This window comes from Strix uralensis, chromosome 18 (assembly GCF_047716275.1).
Source record: "Strix uralensis isolate ZFMK-TIS-50842 chromosome 18, bStrUra1, whole genome shotgun sequence".
Lineage (NCBI taxonomy): Eukaryota > Metazoa > Chordata > Aves > Strigiformes > Strigidae > Strix > Strix uralensis.
This window is the reverse complement of record NC_133989.1, coordinates 13075186-13096804: the sequence shown is the minus strand read 5'-3', so window position 1 is coordinate 13096804 and position 21619 is coordinate 13075186. Positions and strand designations below refer to the sequence as shown.

General features: G+C 38.1%; 1 protein-coding gene across 2 annotated transcripts in view; it reads left to right on the top strand.

Moving 5' to 3' along the window:
- DHX35 (DEAH-box helicase 35) overlaps positions 1 to 20776 on the top strand; it is a 32512-nt gene extending 11736 nt beyond the window's left edge. The window contains exons 11-22 of one of the 2 annotated variants that reach the window (XM_074888023.1): positions 705 to 863; positions 2120 to 2330; positions 4070 to 4194; positions 4985 to 5039; positions 9980 to 10075; positions 10426 to 10520; positions 11116 to 11193; positions 12351 to 12480; positions 13201 to 13282; positions 13841 to 13912; positions 16302 to 16413; positions 19022 to 20776. In XM_074888023.1, the coding sequence (XP_074744124.1) occupies positions 705 to 863; positions 2120 to 2330; positions 4070 to 4194; positions 4985 to 5039; positions 9980 to 10075; positions 10426 to 10520; positions 11116 to 11193; positions 12351 to 12480; positions 13201 to 13282; positions 13841 to 13912; positions 16302 to 16413; positions 19022 to 19066 (1260 nt within the window). In that variant the 3' untranslated portion in view covers positions 19067 to 20776. Of the gene's footprint in view, positions 1 to 704; positions 864 to 2119; positions 2331 to 4069; positions 4195 to 4984; positions 5040 to 9979; positions 10076 to 10425; positions 10521 to 11115; positions 11194 to 12350; positions 12481 to 13200; positions 13283 to 13840; positions 13913 to 16301; positions 16441 to 19021 lie in introns of both variants that reach the window. The other variant, XM_074888022.1, reaches the window with a different exon arrangement.
- The last annotated feature ends 843 nt before the right edge of the window (positions 20777 to 21619 follow it).

Genomic DNA, 21619 nt, shown 5'->3' with positions numbered 1-21619 from the left:
TTGACAGAAAAGCAAATTGCTGTGGGATAAAAATTTACTTGTCCCTTGTGCTGTATTTATGCCTGTCAGCTCACTTTGCAGCCAAGAAGAGTAAATGGGAAGTAACTTACAATTTTTCCACTGAGGAGTTACCTTGAAAAGCTTCAATAACATCTTGCATATTTTCAGAATAAATTCTTCATCCCCGTTATTGATTTGACTTTGAAGGAGTGAATTGTGTATCTGCATCTGAACATTTTGTTGCCTGTGTTTTTTAAGAGTGAGATGCCACAGCTGATATCTGAGATTAAATGTGAAGTTGAGCAATAGATGTTAATACTGTGTCAATCCTGATCAAGACCTACAGCATTCTACAGTCAAAATAGATTGGCCTCCCATTTTGCACTCACAAGTTGAGATACACAGGAAGGTACACCTGCTTCCTCCTGAACTTTGTTCAGTCCTTCCCTTGTGATTTTTCTCATCTATTTGTGACATTGTCTTAAGTAACAATGAATATAAATATTTACATATATATTTAGTATGAATAGTGATTTCTGTAAGAATATTACAGAACTGAGGGAGCTAGTCAAAAGATCCCGGAGTTTGAACAACTAAAATTATATGTGGGTTAATTTGATGCATTTTTTTGTATATAAGTAACAGCTATGTGATATTGAAGTGAAACCTCTCTCACTCGATCCTTTCTCTTGCTCTGGCTCTAGGAAGAAGTCGAGACTGTTGTTTCTATGCTCATAGAACAGGCTCGGGCCCTGTCTCGCACTGGAATGAAAAAGCACCTCCGTGTTCTCCCCATGTATGCTGGGCTGCCTTCTCCTGAGCAAATGAAAGTGTTTGAGAGAGTTTCTCGCAGCGTCAGGAAGGTAAGGCAACATGTTGCCTATGTCTCAATTTCTACCACCCAGAAGGGTGTCTGCATTACACAGATTGTATGTATTGAGTTCACATCACGAGACTATTGCAGACACTTACCACCTCCTAACGCTGCCTGTCAGTTTTCAGACTGTGAACCAAGAACATGTTTTCTGGCTTCCCTTTTCATCTTTGATCAGTCCTAGACATGTCAGTTCTAACTCTCCTGTTTACCTCATCGACTTCTCAATTTTTAAGTCTTCATACAGCCTTGTATTTGTCTATGTGCAGTTATAGTTCCTTACACTCCGAAGTGCTCTACTTTTACCTGGTTTTATTTTTCTTTTTGTGGTCTAAAGGTCTATGGCTGGTTTCCACCAATAATGGAAAAATTAGTGACAGACTGGGAAAGTGCTGTATCTTCACCTAAGAAAGAAGTTAAAGCTTGCTTGATTTTAGTAGAAAAAAAAAATCTTTGTTTTGACTTCTGCAAGTCTTGTTCTGTGACATTAAATAGCTGAACTATATAATTGGTCATGATTAGCGCTTTCTGTGTAGGCAGAGCCTGTGTTGGAGCTGAGATAAGCTGACAGAATTATGCAGGGATGACTTGTTATAATTCTTGTGCCTGCTAGAGTCTTAACAAGTAAAATCGTTCATCTGGTGTTGGAGAATGCTGAGTGTAAATACTTCTTTTCTCTCCAGGATATGACATTAGTCAATTAACTTCCAAGATTTACTTTTTTAATTTCAGGTGAAATAAGGATTAAATTTCCCTCTGTAGTCTAGGAACAATTATTTTTTAACATTTTAGGACACACATATATCTCTGCAGGAATAGTGAATGAAGAACACCTAATCAACTCTGCTTCTCTGCTATCCCCTGCCCCATTCCAGTGTTACAAGTAACAGTTCAGTATAACTGAGAAGCAGAAAGAAAATATTTTCACTTCACTACGTAAGAACATTTGATTTACAGTCAGTTAATGTTTTTCTCTGCCGAGTTCTACTTTTATGAAGAGAGAATAAATTTGAATAAGAAAATGACTGTGAAACTGTAAAAACTGGGCTTGTTTTAAGCTGACAAGCTCTTTCTGCTGCATGTACTGCATCCTTTTGTACTCTAGTAGAGTGTGTTTACTGGAACTGTCATATCTGAGATCTTTCAAGTGGCTTGTGTTGGAGTCCTGGTGCACTGATGCTAGGGTTTGATAGTGTAACTGAGATGGAAGAGTTCACAGTATCCTCACTGTGTCTGTATCTATAGGTGATAGTAGCCACCAACATTGCTGAGACCTCCATCACAATTCACGGAATTGCATTCGTAATCGATTGTGGTTTTGTGAAGCTTCGGGCCTATAACCCCAAAACAGCCATCGAATGCCTTGTGGTGGTACCAGTATCTAAAGCTTCGGCTAATCAGAGAGCAGGGCGTGCAGGACGGAACCGCTCTGGAAAATGTTACAGACTTTATACAGGTCAGTAATTTGATGTGTAGGGAAGGTGAACTTGCTGGGGTGACTTGCATTTTGTTTTACAGTGGTTTTAGTATTAGATAAAGAACAAAAGACCTGTATATTTTTCCTCTCAGTGAGAGAGAGAAATTTCCCTTCATTATTCCTCTGGCTTATTTTATTTACATTGTTCATATGTGCTAAGCATTGGACACTGCAGCCTTTTATGAAACAGAAACACAAACTGAGCAGGGTAGGTGCTACAAGATTGTCAGCAATTGCAAACCTGTAATGTTAATGCAGTTCTGGTGAGTCTACTACGAAGTTTTATGATCTTGGTTTCTGAGCAGTTGCTTCAATTTAATACTTACCTATGATGATCTCTTCTGTGACAAGTCTCCTTTAGACCGTGCATCTAACAAAGGACTCTGGAAATCCTTTAGATAACTGAGGGAAAACTTCTTTGTGTCCCCTTTTTCAGAGGAATAGATGCCAACCCCAAATGCTTCTCTTGAATCAATGACCTTGGCACTGTACAAAAATTACTGTTACAAATAAATCTGATGGCCACCTAGCAGTGTTCAGAAAGCCACAATCCAACTGTCTCTGCTCTCATCTATTTAATGAGGAAAGGCATTGCAGTTGAGCACTGCCATTCCTGATGTGTCTCAGGTTCCCACTAGTTTTACTGGAGCTTTGAGACTTGGAGAGATGAAGCATATTCTTTTAAAATGTGTGTGTGCTTGCCAGCAGTTGCCATGTTAAACAAAGACATGATTTATTATCTAAATTTCTGTGTTCAGTAAGAATCAGGAGTGAATGTCTCCTGCTTAATATATCAAGCTTACATTGCTTTTTAAGTATTTTACTGGAGAAACCATGACTACACTGAGGTATTTTTGTACGCTCAGGAGCTGGCCTAATGAGTTCTTTAAGAAACATTTTAAAGGAGAAAAAAAAGAGAAGAAAAAAGTGTACTGAGTGGACAAAAGTAGAGAAAATGTACGCTATCTTTGTCTTGGGGAAGGTCTGAGATAGACCAGAGATAGAAGAGGGTTCTGTCTAGAAATGAAAATAATTCAGGTGAAAATAATGTATTTCTTGTCTTGATTTGGAGTTTTAGACCAACATAGGGATGTGTGTGCCTTTTTCTTTACTACAGAAGTGTTGGTTAATGGAAGGTGCAGGAATTTTGTCCTTATATGAAGTATTTTTCCAGACTTAGACTTTATAGCGAGCATGCTTTTAAAAAGGCATTGTTAAATAAATTGTTTATCAGTCCTTAGTGTTTATTTTAAATGCACTTTTTAAACTTCCTTTTGTTTGAGTAGCTACTAAAAATAGTGTTCTTAAACTGAAAGCATGATGGTTTTGAACTTTTCCATGTCCCTTCTTTAAAAAAATGGCTTTTTTTGTAGTGTTGCATCCTGCCTTTTATTTTCTGATTAAAAATATTAAAGAGAAGAGAAATAAAGCATTTCCAGATTTCTGTGAATAATTTATAACATTTCAAATTGAAATGTGGGTGGGTCAACTACAGAATCAGCAGTGTAGCTACAAACATTGAATCTTCTATTTAAATGAAAGTATCTTAAAATACAGTAGTTGGAGAAAGATCGTCTTTGACTTAGAGTTCTTTTAACACCTGTTAAGTATTCATACTTGATCATTTTAAGTTGAAATGGGTGTGATTCTATAATGTTGACTGCGTAGAGTGGGAGTTGAAACTCAGTCCCAAATTGCTTTGTTTTCTCCTACAACAGAGGAGGACTTTGAGAAGTTGCCGAAGTCCACTGTTCCCGAGATGCAGCGCAGTAACCTTGCCCCTGTCATCTTGCAGCTGAAGGCTTTGGGAATTGACAATGTGCTTAGGTTCCCCTTTCTTTCGGTGAGTCCTAGGCTGTAAAGTCTGTTATCTTTCCTTAGTGTGAAGAAAGGTCAGTAGATGACATGTTGATAACCCACAGAACCATTAACCAGTAACCATCGCCCTGTTAATTTGGAAAGCTCCTTGTCCACTGTCAGGCAGCAAAGTATGTTTTTGGGAATCAACTAGTGCAAGTAGTGTGTGACACCTTAGAAACAATGACTTTCTAATAACAGCATTCTAGAGTTTGCTGTTAGAAGTGTTGAGAATTCAAGAAAGGCCTAGAAAGACAAACTCTGAAATTCTGCAAAACTGTAACTGTAGTCCCTTTGTATTGAATTTTTGAAGAAAAAAGGAAAAAAAAAATTGATATCTACAGAACTAAACCTGTGCTTGTCTGTCTTGTTAAAAAGAGCAGTGCCAATTTTTAGATTTTGCTTTCTGTAAGGTTTCTACCTACTCTTGTATTGATGTGAAAAACTAATGGTGGCGTTAGAAGAGGAAGTTAAGTAATTGTTCTGATCACCGCTGGCATCACTGTTGGACAAAGCAAGTGCGTCTGTTCTAGCTCGAATCTTGAGAGCATCTAGTGATGATGCTGAGCCCGTTGAGATGGTTTTGACTTGCAGTCCTGGTGGTCAGTGGAAGGGTGATAGGAAGAGTCTGAGAGCTTTTTCTTCATTTTGCATTAATAGAAAGGTAGGTAGTTAGAGTTTAAGGATTTTGCAAAAGAGGAACATCTATGAATTTTTATAAAAACTTGTGTGTTTTATGATGATAACTTTAAACAATGCACATTTTTTCTTCACAGCCACCTCCTGCACAGTCAATGGTGCAAGCTTTAGAATTGCTGTATGCTTTAGGAGGTGAGAATATTATGCTTTGCTTTATTTATAGCTACGTTACGGGAGTTATGAAAAAAAATGTTAATTTGGATTTGCTGATTGGATGGATGTTAATCAAACTTGCATTTGAGAACTGTGCTTTGAGAAGGAGAAAATGCAGCCTTGACTGGTAGAAGCTTTTTGTTGGTGTGTTTTTAAGGTGTAACTCGGTCTCCTCTGAATTTACTTCCTTTTCCTCTGGTTATTTTAGACAGGTAAGCAAGCAAAAGGCAGCAATAGCTTTCTGGGAGGAACTAGAAATCTATTGCATAGAGTATAAAGTAGAATTTAACTGTATAGATTGGGCAAATGTGTATTCTATAGCTGTCTGCTGTGTATTTCCTTGCACCTTCATGGGAGGAACAAGCTGTTTGTCCTTGCTAGGAACAGGGCTCTGAGCTGATGAGGGTGTTGGCTTGATTCTCTCAGGCAGATCCTCTGTTTGTGTTTCTTCAGTCCTTACAGAGTGGTATGACAGTACAAATGAAGTTCAGATGCTAATTAGACCAGTACATGAGTTAGACACTAAATTTACCAGCATCTAATTAGATAAGTTGTTAGATACCCAAGCTTTTAGTGTGGTGATCTTTCATTTTGTGTTACTGTGCCAGTTGCTGGAATCATGTAAAATTGAAAGTAAAGGCTTGACATCTCTTTCACAATCAGACTGATTGTAATAACCTAGAATTTAGCAACCTTAATATAATTGCTGCTTCATTTATTCCTTGGTCAGACTTTAAAGAGCATAGTGTATGTATTTTAAATTTTTCTGTTAGCGTGTTACATTCATTATCTGATCTTGACGTGTGTGCAGGAACTCTGCCTAAACACTGTGAGTAAAATCTGATGCTTGAATCTGGGAGAGGCCAGTCACTGGATGCTAGAATTAAACCCAACAGAGAGCGTCCTTCCCGATGGCTTAGCAAAGCAAGTGTCACACATTAGTTTTCACATTGATAAGATTTTGAAGGTATGACTGACAAAAGTTATTAAGAGCTAATCTACATATAATTTTAAAAATGAGATCTGGTCTGTGTCTCTGCTCTGAATGTAGTATGGCCTATGAGTAAAAGACTGCACCTTAAGTAGTGCAGTGCTGTTAAAGTAGTGTTGGGCCAGCAGTTGGGACAAAGTTCAAACCTGTAGCAAGTCAAATTGTTCTGATTCTGTTAGCTGTGAATACATGATGCAACCACTAAAAAAACCACCCCTGATCATTCCTAAAGGCAGCACATTTCCTCCTGGATGAATTGGAACTATGTTTCTCACACTCGGTGTCTGTGTTTCAGTGCACAGCCTGCTGGCTTTTCATGCTTTTAAATGCATAGGAGCTCATTTGCATGCAGCTCGCAAAGAGAGTCTGCTCTAGTTTCAGTCTTGAACTTTTTGATTATGGACAAAGGAACAGAAACACACAAACTTCTAATGAAAAGAAGAAAAAGCTAGTCTAACAGACCCTGAGAAAAAGCTAGTCTAACAGATCACATCATTCAAAGTACTTTTCTACTACTTAGCTACTTAATAGAATATCTTTTTCTATTATGTTCTCTGAATTACTAATCACAGCTTGTTCTCAAATTCAGTAGAGAGTCTGACCAACACTCAGTCATATGGTTCAGTTTTAGGTAGTCCTGCAAGGAGCAGGGAGTTGGACCCACTGATCCTTATGGGTGGGTCCCTTCTAACTTGAGATATTCGATGATTATAGGATTCTAAATGTGTTCGTTTTGGCTTTATTCGTTAGCCGCTGTTGGATACCTTTAACACTCAAATCACACTGTAGTAATGTTTTTATACATAGTTTTCAATTTCTTTTTATTGTGGTGAGTGGAATGTATGCTGTCTAATTTTGTTTATAGGAAGAACTGTTATATTGTTGGTCTTTTTGACAGCTATTTAATCCTTTTGAATGCAGCAAACTTAAACAAAGCAGAAACTTGACACAAGAACATGTAATCAAAAATCTTCTTATTCTCATGGAGCTGTAAGTCTGGCCACAATTTTGCTCTGTGCTGATTCTGTTCCATCTTGTAAAGGAGGGTTTCACTTGAGGCACTTGGTTCTTGGCAAGCTTTTCAAGCTTGGAACAAGGACCTTCACAGTGGCTCAGAAGCATGTTGCAAGGATGAATTCACAGCCAAAACCACCTTAGGGAAATGGAGAGGAAAGGTCAATAAACTCACTGATTAGCTGTTTGATGTTTTGGCAAAAGTGTTATGCTCGTGGTAGATTCACAGAAAAGTACAGAGCTGTTACTCTCTTGGCTGCCCAGCTTTTGTAGCAAAGCAGAGAAGTGCTGACGTTGGTGTTTAAGGTAGAAAGAAATGTGTGCATGTGTGTGATATACGGATTCGCTCTTCAATTTTTGCTGGTTTAAGGTTTTAGGTGTTTTTTTTAATGGAGATTTCATATAAGTTGCAGAGGTGAAGCTGCCCAAGCATTTGCAAGTGCAGTAAGGATTAAATTTTTCTCATGCAAGTATGAACATGTATTTCATCATTTGCATTGTAATAGCATGCAAATGTGCAGTTTAGGGTCAGGACCCTATTGTGCCAGTGCGGTGCCAACAGAGAAACTTGTGCAGAGCAGACACTCTTAAGGTTGAGATAGTTCTGTTGAATAAACACATCACTGGTTTTAGACTGATTATTTTTACAGTGACGCAAACTGATTACATCAGGAGTATCCCTTCTCAGCCTTCTCTTTCAATGCCCCTTTGGAAGTCTGAGTTGTCAGTTCGAGTTTATTGTTCTTAAGCATAATTTAGGAGGTAAATAAGCAGGTAAAAAGTGGCTTTATTTTTAGCTTTATTTCAGATCCAGATTTTGTTGAAGATTTGTTGGTTGTCACCTATCAGAAACCACTGCTCTACCTAAATTTGAAATAGTCTTTTAATCCCTCAGCCCATCACATACAAGTGGTTGTTACTTGAAACTTTTTAGTGCCAACAGTACTTGAATAAACTCTCGTGAGCATGTTTAATAAAAATCTTTGTAATATCTTTTTCTAAGATCTCCAATTTCCTATAAGTATATATAGATACAGTGATTGCTTCCAAGATTATTTCAAGGAAATTTTTACCTATTCCAAATTAGTATCCATTGCAGGCCTTTTGGGATATATTCAGGCTTACTGCTACAAAGACATCTGTGAACAAGCTGTGTGTGTATATATATATATATGTGTGCAAAATTGCATTAAGATTTCTAGGATTCAGCAGAAGCTAAAGGATTTTTGGCTTGATGCACCTGTAGAAAGTTAAAAAGGTGGTAATTTCCCCTTTTTCCTACTTAGGAATGCAGTTATCTTTCTAGAGATGAAAGTGTATTCTAAGCTATTAATTGTGGTGGCACTTAAACTTTTCAAATTGCACTGGTCAAATGAAAGCTATCATACCTTAATTTTGCAGTTTCTGTGACTTTATGTTTAAATATATTCTTTCATTTTTTCACATAAGCTGCCTTTTTTACGCATTTCTGAGGAAAATATTGTGACATTCCGTGAAATGCCTGTTAAGTTTTGTTGAACGGTGTAGGGGTGTGGTGAGTATTCACTCACCATTGTCGTAGTAAGTGAGATCATAACAAATCATAAAGGAAAGTAAACACTTGATAGAGGTATCTGTGGTTTTAGATATGCTGACATGAGTTATAGGAGATCTCATTCCTTGCCTTGATTTGCGGTTTTGCTTTTCTCTGTGAAATATGGATGAAATACAACTGTGGTTTTTGGCCACCACACAGTTTGACAAATAATATGTTTATATAATGCGTGGGCTGCAGTTGTATTTCCTCAGTCCACTCTGCTGTGGTTATTCATGCAATCTACAGCTCCCCAAAGTCCTATTATTGGGCTCTTGTTAGTCCCTTGTTGTGTAGCTTGTCTCTTGTGCTCTGCCTCCTTGTCGTACCTCATACAACTTGGCTCACTTGCAGTTTTCTCTTTCAATTCTCACTCTTTGCTGCTTTTCTTAGCAAGCTCTTTTCTTCTTATTGTTTCCTGTGTCTGTATTCTTTTTTTTATTATTATTATTATACTTCCTATGTCCTCTTGCAAAGGAAATGCTTTTCCATTTAAATCGTTCCCTGAAATTTCCGCGTAGTGCTCTGGATTAGAATATGGCCTGGTGGTTTGCATGGGTAAACCTTACTGCAGGTGTTTGACTGTAGGCAGCCATACAACTAAACTGGTAAATGTGCAGGGTTGCTCAGTGATAACTGGGAATTGAAAAGCAAGCTGTCGTGCCTACCTCCTGTACAATCTCCAGTAAAAACGTTACCGCTGGAACGTGGCTGACAGTTCAGTTATTGATGCATGAGGCAGACTAAACCGTAAAGAATCATCAGCTGTACATCTCTAGTTTAGATTATATTAAAGTTAAATTATTTTTCTCTGTGACCTAAGGAGATGTGACTCAGAATAATTACACCCTAGCCCCCCCCACCCAGCAGTGCTTCCTGTTTCTACAGTTATGCCTGTTCCATAATTATGCCCTTTTTAATTCTCATCGGGACTCCTTCTGCTTCCGGCCCCCATGAACAAAGATGTTGCTAAATATTTAAAAAGGAGATTCATAAGTCTAACAGCTAATAGACACTCTGGCCATTGCATTGACACTGACTGCAGGTTTTCTAAATCGTTGGCACTAGCAATGAAACTTGGTCAAAATGAAGAAACTTGTGTGTTCAAGTATGTTTGGGGGAAAAAAAACCCAACAAACCGGTGACTGGTGGGAGAGTAAATGGATATTAAGGAGTGCCTTTAAGCTTAGTTTCATATACATTCAGCAACTCTCTTTAGCAACTATAGCATTTGCTATATTTTAGCTCATAATTCTGCTCTTTAGTACACATTAAATTCTTAATGAAGACTTGCTGTGCTATTTTTCCTGTATCACAGCTACATTTATTAATATGCTGCAGGTTTGGATATGCACTGCCGTTTAACAGAGCCTCTTGGAATGAGAATAGCAGAGTTTCCTTTGAATCCTATGTTTGCAAAGATGCTTCTGGAATCAGGTAGGAGAAAAAAAAAAAATCAGATTTTCTGTATAGTCTTGTGATGAGGACACTGCCTCTTGTAGTGTAGTATAAAATATTTGCTAAACTTGAAACCAATTGTATGCTTCATCTTGGTATGGTGTTTAGTGAAAAGAATTGGTTAAACTCATGGACCTCTCTAAGTCTAATGCATTTGTCTTAAGTTTTCTAGTAAAAACATTTACTGTTATACTAAAAAAATTCAGGAGTTTCAGTATTTTGGTTTTATATACTATAAAAATATATTCTGCTTCTTTCCCTTTTTATTCTATATGGTGATAAGTTGAATGGAAGATTTCCTTTACTGAATTTCTCTATTTACTCCTCAGGAAATTTTGGCTGCTCCCAGGAGATTTTGACAATTGCTGCCATGATGCAGATTCAAAACATTTTTGTGATCCCTCCAAATCAAAAAGCTCAGGCTGTAAGTTCAATCGTGTCTCATTTTCTTTTTGTTAGTTCCACATTTCTGGATTTCTGCCAACTTTTTTAGAGATACCCACTACAGACTGCAAGTTTGTATGAAAATGGAGCAAGGTATTGAACTGTACTTATTGGTTATAGGTAAAAGAAGAAACAGTAACGGTGGGAATCTTAGAGTCCTTTACTAGTGTTAAAAGCCTCCTTCTGAGGACCAGAAACATGGAAGGTTATAAACCAAGAGTAAGAGTTTGCCAGATAAACCAAACCTCCCCGAACACCACTTCCTTTCAAGAGGAACAAAAAAGAAAGTATTGGGATGTAGCAAATTCTTAATAGGTAGCAGGAGCCTAATTTTAATACATCCCATTCTTGGATTTGGGGGGTTCATTTTAAGTTCATTTTTCTGATTTCAGTTTTAGAAGTGGTCCTGAATATAGTTGGGCTAGTAAAATATTGCTGTTGCCTAGAGGAACTACCCTGTATGGTAAGAACTTTGATAGTCACCAGGAAATATGGAGATGATGGGAACTGAGTGTATTGGACATGATTTTTGCAAAAATCAGTCTGCCTATAAAAATATATTTCTTCTTCTCCAGGCCAGGCAACACAGAAAGTTTGCTGTGGAAGAAGGTGATCATCTTACTATGCTTAATGTTTATGAAGCCTTTGTCAAAGTAAGTCAGTTCAAGTGTATGTGGATTTGCAGGAATGGGAAACACTGAGGTCCTCAGTTCTGACTTTGGAAGTTCTGGATATAGCATCCTCAAAGCTGAGGACTTACCAAGTCTATTAAGTGATAGATCTGCTTTAAAATATTTTCTGGTCATATTTTGCCACAGACCTTCTGTAGTTTTTCTGAACAGGGAATAGAAAGAATTTGGTTTGGGCACAGCATGGAAGTCTTACGGGTGGACAGCTGTATTTTCAAGGAGACTGGGATTTTTGAAAGGGCCTAGGAAAAATAGGAATCTGAAATTAATATTCTCTCATCTTTTCTATAGATGTATCAGTTTCACTGTTTATAAACTGCATCTAAATCTAGCAGTCTTTTTTAAAAATTGCCTCATTGATCATCATATCCTCTTTTTCAGTGACCTTACATATTTACCCTAAGGTTTAACACCGATCTTAATACTCTGTAAGCTGAGGTTTTACTTAATTGTTTTGAAGTGCTGTACCTATTTGGGAGAAGTATATTTTGCTGGTATAAAGCACTTCTGTAATAATATATTTGCAGCAGTGTTGAGTTGAAGCAGTATAACCACTCCAGTGTTTAAAAGACGACTTCCCTCTCCCCAACACCAAAGCAATCAGTCAGGTACCAACTGAAATTTTGCTGTTTAAATTTTATATCCACCTAATTCTTATAGAAAGAGCCAAATGCAGAGGCTCTTGGAGTAAGTGCTGGCTTCTGGTGGAATAGTTCTTTGCATAGAGAAGACGAGTGAAAACAGTGTACAGAAAAAGTTGTTTACATTTTGAGATTGAAAACAGACTAGTTTATGATATGGTGCTCTTGTGTGTGAAAATGGAACGACTGATGCTATTCTCTTTCACCACATATGAAGAAATGAAGCACATATCTATGAAAATATCCCATGGCATTTGTTCTACTGCTATTTAAATGTTGTTTGAAACATGTCTTGTAGTTGCTGGTGTTACATACCCTTGTTAGTTGCTATGTAAATAGGTAATTTTCAGGGAAAACCACAATAAATATGTTGTAGGAGACAGAAGAAAAACAGAACAAGGCTATGTGATCCAAGAGACTGGGTTTTGTTTTGCTGATGGTATTTCATTGTAATTTTTTTCTATTCTTCTCACTGTACAGCACAGCAAGAGCTCTCAGTGGTGTCAGGAACACTTTCTGAACTACAAAGGGCTTGTCAGAGCTTCTGTTGTAAGAGAGCAGCTGAAAAAGCTTCTCGTCCGCTTTAAAGTGCCAAAGAAGTCCAGTGAAGGTGAAATTATATTTTTTTTTAATGTGTTTTCCAATACATATTAAAGGTAGTCTCCAAATTGTCAGTCTGCTTCCTGCATTTCTTGAAGCCTTTGAAGTATTTTCTCCCTGGCCTAAAAATAATGTTAATTAAAACCATTTTTTTCTTTTTCCTAAAAATGACTGTGGAAGAGCATTTTAGCCCGTTTTTGAAATTAACATTTAGTCCAGTCTTCATTAGTTAAGTTTTCTAGTACGAGATTATCACCACTGATTTTATATATTTAATGGACAGACTTACAAAGAAAGTCATAAATAGGTCACCTTGTTCCTCTTTTGATTCTTCAAAAAGCTGTTTTTCTAGTATGTTCAAAATGATGTACAGTCATTGGGATCTGATTTCCGGCTGTGCTGTGTGTGCATGGATGCCGTGACTGCTTCTCAGCACTTGTCTCTAACTGCTCTGAAAAATCAGACTTCCGTGCTTAGCTGTCACACAAGGTTGCTTTAAGGACTGTGAAACTATCTTCATGGAGACACCAGTGGCAACAGTAGTTTCTTACACGGTAATTTTGATTTGCTGTGAAATTGAAGTCAAAATAGATTGCAGGGTTTGTCTGCCTTCAAGCCTTTGCTATCAAAGCCTGATGCAGTGTGAAAAGTTGTCTGAAATGATTAAGTGGTATTTTAGGGATTTTTACCATTTCGTTGACTCATTTTACATAAAAATTATTTTCTTCAGGTGATCCGGATCCCGTTTTGAGATGCATAGTTTCTGGATTCTTTGCTAATGCAGCTAAATTCCACTCTACTGGAGCTTACAGGTAAATGTATATAGCTTCATTACAACCCTTGCTTAGTTTAAAAGCTCCTTTGACTGGATACGTCTATCTAAGTATAATCAACAAACAGATGCTTCTCTAGACACCTGCAATAAGAAACACATAATGTTTGATTTACTAAATATTTGAATTTTTGTATCTTCAGACTGCATCAATGTTCATCTCTTCTCTTTGGCAAATATAAATAATCAGAGTTATTGATAGTAGGAAGCTGTTACTAATAGCAATTACCTTGTGTTAATAGAAACAAGTACAGAGTCTGTGTTGTAGCACTCCCAGTGCGCTGAATAAAAGCCTGAAACACTACTTTTTCATTTAATGTAGATAGAACTCGTTTAGGACGTTAAATTATCATTTCTTCCTTTGGCCAAGATTTAAGTCTGGTTTCATCTGAAAGCCTGTTCATTAAATGCGAATTTTTTTAATTTGCTCCAGCTCTTTCATTGTTGCCTTTTATTAAATATTCTTACTGGGGATGGAAAGATCCAAATGTTAAGCAATAAATAGACGCATGGTCTGAAATAGTATCTTGCTTTCAAGGACTATCCGTGATGACCATGAACTTCATATCCACCCCACTTCAGTGTTGTATGCAGAGAAACCTCCACGCTGGTAAGTTAAAGCTGCTTTCACTTGCTTTGTGATTTTACAAGACATCCTCAGTATCCAGACATTTTCATGAATGACTTTTCTCCATCCGTGGAGGAATAGATGTAAAAGGTCATGGTTCCCTCAGAATTCAATTGGTATTTCCTTTGCATCTCTTTGTAGGCAGTATCCAAATACATCAAGGAAATAGAGTGATGTTTAACTGTCAAAAATCCTGCAGAAGTTAGAAAGCAGAGTCAGGTGATCCTTTTTTAATAGGCACCATATTTTGCACTTCAAATTGCTCTTTGAGTGGTCTCTGTACCTAGATAGAACTAGGATTAATTTAATTTTATTACACCTATTAAATAAATGTCCTGTCAAATAGGTGCTGCAGTAATTGCAAATGGTTTGCTAGGAGAGGGCATACATGTCAAATCCATGATGCAGAAAGTTTGAGAGAAATTATGCCTGTCTAGCAGATAGAGGAAAGAAGTTGTTGTACTTTGGAATTAGCTGGGATATTACAATTCCCTTTGTGTGCCAAAGATGCTCAGATAACAATTAGAAATGTGTTTCTAATTACCAGGTCAGCATGATCAACCTGAAGTATTTGGACTCTTGTCCTTCTTTGCCTGTTGCTGCTGACACTTCAAAGGATAAAGTTGACTGGTGTCATCTGTTATATTTGAATTTGGGCTCCTACCCTGTTGTGTAGGGTCTGCAGGAGTGTAACTGATTGGAACTTGGCCATCAATTACATTGGCTCACAAAATAAAAATGAGTGCAGCATGCTTGCTCTAAACTGTACCAGTTCTTCAGGGCTGAGTTGAGCAGAGTGTAGCTAAAGTAATTTTAACCACTGAAACAAGTCTGATTTGCTGCTGTTTTGCCAGGTTTTTTAACCTTCTGTCACTGCTATTAAAAATAAAACACATTTTTTTTGAAATGGTAAAGGAATACTTTGCAGATATATTTCTGAAATTTTCTAGCTTACAGTAGGTAACATCCTGAAGGAGGTTGGGTTATGGGAGAGTGACAGACAGTAAGAAGAATAAATTGAGAAGAAATTAATCCAGAAAGAAAGTCTAGTGCTTGGAGAGTACTGGAAGAATTCTTTACTCCAGGACTCACCTCCTCCAGGGCTCAACTTTTAGATGACGAGTCCTCAGCGTGGAACTTAGATCCCAGGCTTGGGCACTTCCAGACATACAGAAAAGCAGACCTGTAGAGGCTAGCTGGAAGTCTTAACTGGCAAAGCCTTAAGACTGTGCCTTGCTTCACAGCCTGTTTTGCTGTTGGTGGCAGCATTATTGCTCGAGTTTTTAGGAATACTGATTCTGGGCTTAAATCTCTTTTTGGACCCCTGTGTGGCAGAACAGGCACAGAGCTGTCTTCCAAGGCCACGTGGTATTGTCACCGCCAGCCTAAAGATGCTGCTGACTCATGGCATCCTGTAAGACAGGCGTTAAGAACTTACTCAGCAACCCTAGTTTCAGTGCTACTGCTGCATGGGCACCCATCCTATATTGTGAGCTTCAATTCTCTGTTACAGGTGTATATAAAATGTGTTCTCATTCTTTTCCTCAGATTTCTCTTTAGGGGTATTAGTTGATATGTCTTGGGCTGCATTTGGCAGAGGAGAGAATTTTGGACTCTTCCCTCTTTAATTGGTATTTTGCTCTCAAAAGCAATGAGAGACCACAAACCTTGTGGGTTTGCAACTCTACTGTGTATAGAAGGCAGATAATGACTTATGGTTTTGGTGACTAACCCTTCAGCGCGTGGGTTTGCGCTGCTTTGGTAAAAATTACTTTCCATACTGAAGGGTGACTTCAGAAATAGGTTACCCATGCTGGCAACCTGTTCATGCTGGCAGCAGGGATTGAGTCCACATGGCCGGCTGTTTCTAAAGCTCTTAGCAGGAGATGTTCTGGCAGTAGTTAGAGCTGATTTCTTCCTCTAATCTTTACCTTGCTTGTCTGCAGACAGGCACCAGGGATAGTCAATGCTGTGATTTGTGCCCTACTTGTTATGGGTCCGGGGTTTCGGTGCTTTTGACATGCTTCCTCATGATACCACGGAGTAACTAATATTCTGTCTTCCAAAGCATCTGTTATGAGTCCCCCTTGGCCCTATTATAAGAAATATTCTTTCTTTTATACCTTGCATCCATATGTCCTGGTAGTATGTGAAGGTGTTTTTAATGGCAGTCTAAAGGCTGTCTTAATGCAGCGTGCTCTGAACAACCATCAGGAAAGAGGTAAGAGACTATTGTAACTTAAAGACTCTCTTGTCACTCAGTAAATACTACCTCTGGCAGCATGTATGGGAAACTGTCTAAATGTGCTGTTAATCATCTCTCTCCCTGATTGCTTGATAGCAAACACTTTTATTTTTTTCCTTCTCCTAGGGTAGTCTACAATGAAGTCATACAGACCACTAAATACTACATGAGAGATGTGACTGCTGTTGAATCTGCATGGCTCTTGGAACTGGCACCTCATTTTTACCAGCAAGGAACGGTACGGAATCGGCATAAAGCCCAAACGGTACCATTGCTGTATTAGCAGCTCTTGTATCTGAACTTTTTAAGTGTTTATGTTTTGGTGTTGTTTACTTAATGGTACAAAATTGAATTTGGTTTTGTTAATTCTCTGCCTTTTTTTCTAACGCATTTGGCAAAGGCAGTAACGACCCCTGCAGAGTAGATCCCTGAGTCTTTAGTGGTTTTAATATAAAGAAAGAGGATAATAAATTGATGCATGAAAGCTTTTTCCCTGTTATCCAGCCAACAGACATGATCTCAAAGTTACTAAATAGTGTACCACTCTGGTAAATGAAGCCTTCAACCATTTTACACTTGAATATAGGCACTTGGTAGCACTTCTCTGAGCAACAGTATGGCTAGGCAGTGGTCATACTTTGCACAATAATTTTAGAGGAGTCTTTGCATGCTTTGCAAATGCTTGTGCAAGTCCTGAGCCTTTTTTAGAGCATTAATTATGTTTACTGAAAAAAAATCAGCTCTGATCTGTTCAAACTTGAAATGGCAAAGAACAGCTGCTATTTGTTCAAACCTTTATTGCAAGTGCTGTTGTGTGTGATACACACACCTTTTCTTTACAAGTGTCTTTTAATAGTTGTCACAATCCTTTATCAACCATGTCCCATGTGAATCTGTCAATCTAGACCTATTCACTGGTCATTCTGAGAACTGGATTGGTATTAAATATTATCTAAATGTTAGTTATGCTGGAGCTGTTGATACCACGTTGCATGTAAATACTGTACAGGCAAGATTGCCAAATTGATCTTGCATGTGAATTTCCCATGGGAGATTAATAACTACTGAGCTTTATATTCTAAATTTGTGAAGTATTTCCAAAATACTGAGTGAAAAAATGCACTTGCATATCAGACCTATGCAAAACAGGAGATATGTTCACGTGTATGAGCAGCCGTGTTGCAAAAATGGCTGTTTCCAATTCACGCATCTGTTATGTTATTTGACTTTTCTGAAAATCTGATGTTTGTTTTCTTTCACTTCCTGGGGCTTTTGGAAAAAAGAAAAACACTGAGGTGCATGGAGCACCTTAGAACATACCTCTGTGGTTACAGTGTACAGCAGCATTGGCATCTGTCCATGTCATTGATTTGAAAGGGTTGGGTTTTTTAATGTTGAGCTTGGATAATTCATCTCAGTTATCCAGACACTTACCATCTATAAATACACTTACTAAGTAACTGAATATTTTCTGCCTTTTTGTCTATAACACATTTGACAAAGGCAGTAATGACCCCTGCAGGGTAGACCCCTGAGTCTTTAGCTGCTGTTAGACATTCTGCAGGTATGATGTAAAAAGGAGATGAGCCAATATTCCAGTTGTATCAAAGCTGCTCCTGGAATAATTTGCCCTTGTGACTCACATATGTACATGCTGTAACATCCCATACACAACACAACATCCCATTAGGATATGACCTCTCCATGGGCTTAGTTTTGGGGCGAGGTAGGTGGGGAACGTGTCTTAATGATTTGTTCAGGCAAACTTGCTTTTTGTAAGTGAAGAAGGCTTGTCTTGAATACTACCACCTACCCGACTGAGCGAACTTGTTTTTCAAGGTGGTACTACTACTGTTGTAGATATTCTATGAAATTACATCAGAACCCAATTTTTACCATTGCCATCCTTTTAATTTTATAGAGATGAACTCATTTTGCTGCATGACCTAAGCATTGCTTTCATCCTAAAATAAATGGAAGCTCTGGAGGATAGTGCTGGTTTTGAGGAAAATTATCTTTTCCAGCTTGGTCAGTTATCCTTATCAGCCAGAAGGCTTGGGTGTCTTTATAAAATGTTTAAAAATTAGAAATATTCCTGTTGTTTAAAGCTTTGAATTATACATGCAAATTTTGAATAAGCAAGTCATTGCAAGACACACAAATTTATGCTAATTTGTAGACATTCAGACCCTTTTTCTACTGAAGGATACATCTTTGTGCTAATAAGAGATTCCTGAAATATGAGAATTTTTATTCCTGTATCAAGTTAAAAACGAATTTCAACTGAATAGGATTCTGTATGAAAATATTTTCTTCCACAGCTTGATCATGGTCTCGGTCAGTTATGTCTCATTCCAAATTTTGCAGGACTTCCTTCATGTTTTCATTCCACATTTTTGTAGGCCTTTTTCTTTAAGAGCATAGAGGTTCAAAGGTCCAGTGCAACTAGTGCTGCTGTGTTAATACATTAGTTAAAATCTTGTCCTTCATGTACTTACTCCTAGCATTTATGCATATGTTGTTGGGAACACATGTCATTTTGGGTGCATTTTTACAAGCTGGCAGCTTGCTTCCAGGGGGAAATTGTTCCTATGCTTGCAGTTAGGACAGAAGTACTAGAAGATGGTATTTTGCACCAAGTCAGCATATCGCTTTGGGATGCATGTGGTTTTTTGATTTCATAGATTTATTTTAGCTATATCAGTAACAAGCAGCGCTTCGGAAGGGTGGTCTTTGATATCTGTCTAAGAATTTAATTAATTTAGAATTAAAGACTGAAAGCATTCTAGTTGAACATTTTTCTAATTGTGTATATGCTAAGCAATTTTTGTTTTCTTTTCTTGCAGCATCTTTCCTTGAAAGCAAAAAGGGTTAAAGTAGATGACCACTGATTTGACATGACTTAAGTCTTGTGACATCAGACGCAGAACCTACCAGTGATTTCAAGCTGGCTACAGTCCATTCAGCAGTCAGTTCATTAGCAATTTGATCTTACATCAACTTAAATGTTTAAATGCCTGCCAGGATCTGTAGGGGTTTATGCATGACCAGCACATTGTAAACCTATGTAGAGCTTGCATTGTGGACATTTTATTCTTTGCCTACTTGACCACTGTTGTTAATCTGGGCATGTTGCTCCTTTTAAATAGGTAGAAAAACAATTTAAAAAGTAAGAGGACATACAGGACCACAAAAAACTGAAACCTTCAAGAAGAAAACTGATTTCCTGGAGTGGTACGGCTGCCTTATGAGAGTGGGGAATAGGGTACCCTGCCTTCTATTACCTAGAGCACTGTGACTACTACCGGCCAAACTGAGACTGACTCCTGACAGTGGGAGCTCAGGGCAATCAACTAGCCCTTGAAATGCAAGGGGCTGCCATGGAAACATTGATTTCATGTTGGACCATCCCAGACTGGTGCAGCTTGTGCTCCCAAGCAGTAAAAGTCTCCTGCCTGAGGCCGAGCTGCCCTGGCTCCCTGTGCTGTACCAGTCCTTCTGTAGGCAGCATTGTGTTCAAATGTCTTGTTTCCGTACATAGGAGTTGCTGTTTGGGGAGGGGGAGGAAGAGTAGCTCAGTATTTTTAAGAAGGATTAATTTTTTGCTCAATCAGGGGACTATACACACATGTTCATAAACAATCAAATTCACAGATGGGACTTTTTTTTTCCTAACGACAGAAAAGATGTTAGCCTCTCACTGCTTGGAAATACCAGAAAATTTCAGCAGGGGTATATCATGGAACACCGTTTTTTAGCCTCTGTCATTCAGCAAAGATGAAAATGCTCTATACTTTCCTGTAAGGAACACAGTCCCATATATTTCTTCTGTTAAGAATCTGAAGATGCTTAGGACGCGTCTTCATGTGTTACTGTAAGAGAAGTGCTTTAATCGGGACTCCATGGCTACTTTTCAGTAAGGAACTGTACCTTTTTGTGTTTTAACAAGATAGCTTGGATACATGTATTTATTTTTTCCAACCCTATTGGTATTTATTTTAGAAATACATTGTTTGAAAATTTTATTTTTGTAAGGTAACTGATTTGATGAATAAGTTTTTGGCATGTTAACTATGATTTTATTTTCTTTTTTAAAAAAAAAAAAGAAAGTATGTAAATAGGCAAAAATTTCTATATAGAACAAATGCCTTCCTTGTCACAGGACTGCCTTGAAAACTTTCTTGAGAGCTTCTTCTTTACCTTCTCCCTTCCAAACACCTGCAGAGAGAACATGTTGTGTCATGTGCAATGTGTGGTCTATTCAGCGTCTACGTACTGACTGCCAGCACAAAAGGATGTACCAGACTCCATGTATGGCACCAGCAGCATGACAAACTGTGTCACCTTCCTTGTTGTTTTCCCTGTTAACTCACCTTTGTATTACTCCCTCCCTTAGTGTGGAAGCTCTTTGGGGCAGGGACTATCTCCTACCCAGACCCGAGAGCAGTGTTGGCACTTACTAAAAAGATTCAACGTGCAGGTTGGTTTTTTTTCTCTTAAAGGATCGGAGAAAGAACTGAATATGAAGACTTGTAAAATGTCTGTGTCTCTCTGTCCTCTGGAAGTATTCTTAAGAAAAATAAAACCATTGAATCAAGGAAGCTTGCGAATGCGTCCCTTCAGCCTGAGTAGCAGGTGATTTCCCAGCGCGCTGGGCAGTCGTACTGTGCCGGTCTGAGTTGTGGTGGGCTGTCAGTGGATGGCCACTTCATTTGCCAGTTCTGAGAATTTCGGATGGTTTTGGAGAACTCTCTTCCCCAGATGTTCTTTTACCTGGCAAAATTTTCACTTGGAATGGTTGTGACTCCTGCTGAGTTCAGAACCCAGGGATGTACAAGCTTTTTAACATGATGCAAGCAACTGTGCTTTTATACAAATGAGTGCAATAGGTCTTTGTAAACAAAAACAGAAATTGAGGCTTGTCTTTTTAGCAGTTTTACAAACTGTTGAGGTATTGCTGGAGGTGCAGAGGAACAGGCAGACTTTATACTAGAGGTGCTGGCTAAGAATAAGTGGTTTTCATATCCAGATTGAGGTTACCTTTAGCAAAAAAGCACTGCTTGCATCAGAAATGTGGACCCTTTGAAGATGTTTGAAGACAGAGACCCAAAACTTAAAACACCTGAAAATCTCTTTACTTTGTAAAATTTTGGCCTACAGCTCTGTGCTAGATTTGTACATAACATTATGCTTTAAATAACTTTGATTATGGAGATGGGTAACAGTGCCTTGTTGTTGGCTGTTTGCTGCATAAACAATCTCAGTGCTGTTGTGGGGGAGGTTGGAGTCATTTGAAGATGGTTGTCAGGAGTTTATGAAACAGTTTAAGGATTTTAAACCTAGTTTTTAGAGAATGAGGTTAAAATATTAGGCTCTTGAATCGAAATGCTCCTTGAAATAGAAGTCATGCCACAGCTGGCAAGGAGACAGATTTTTTTTTTAAA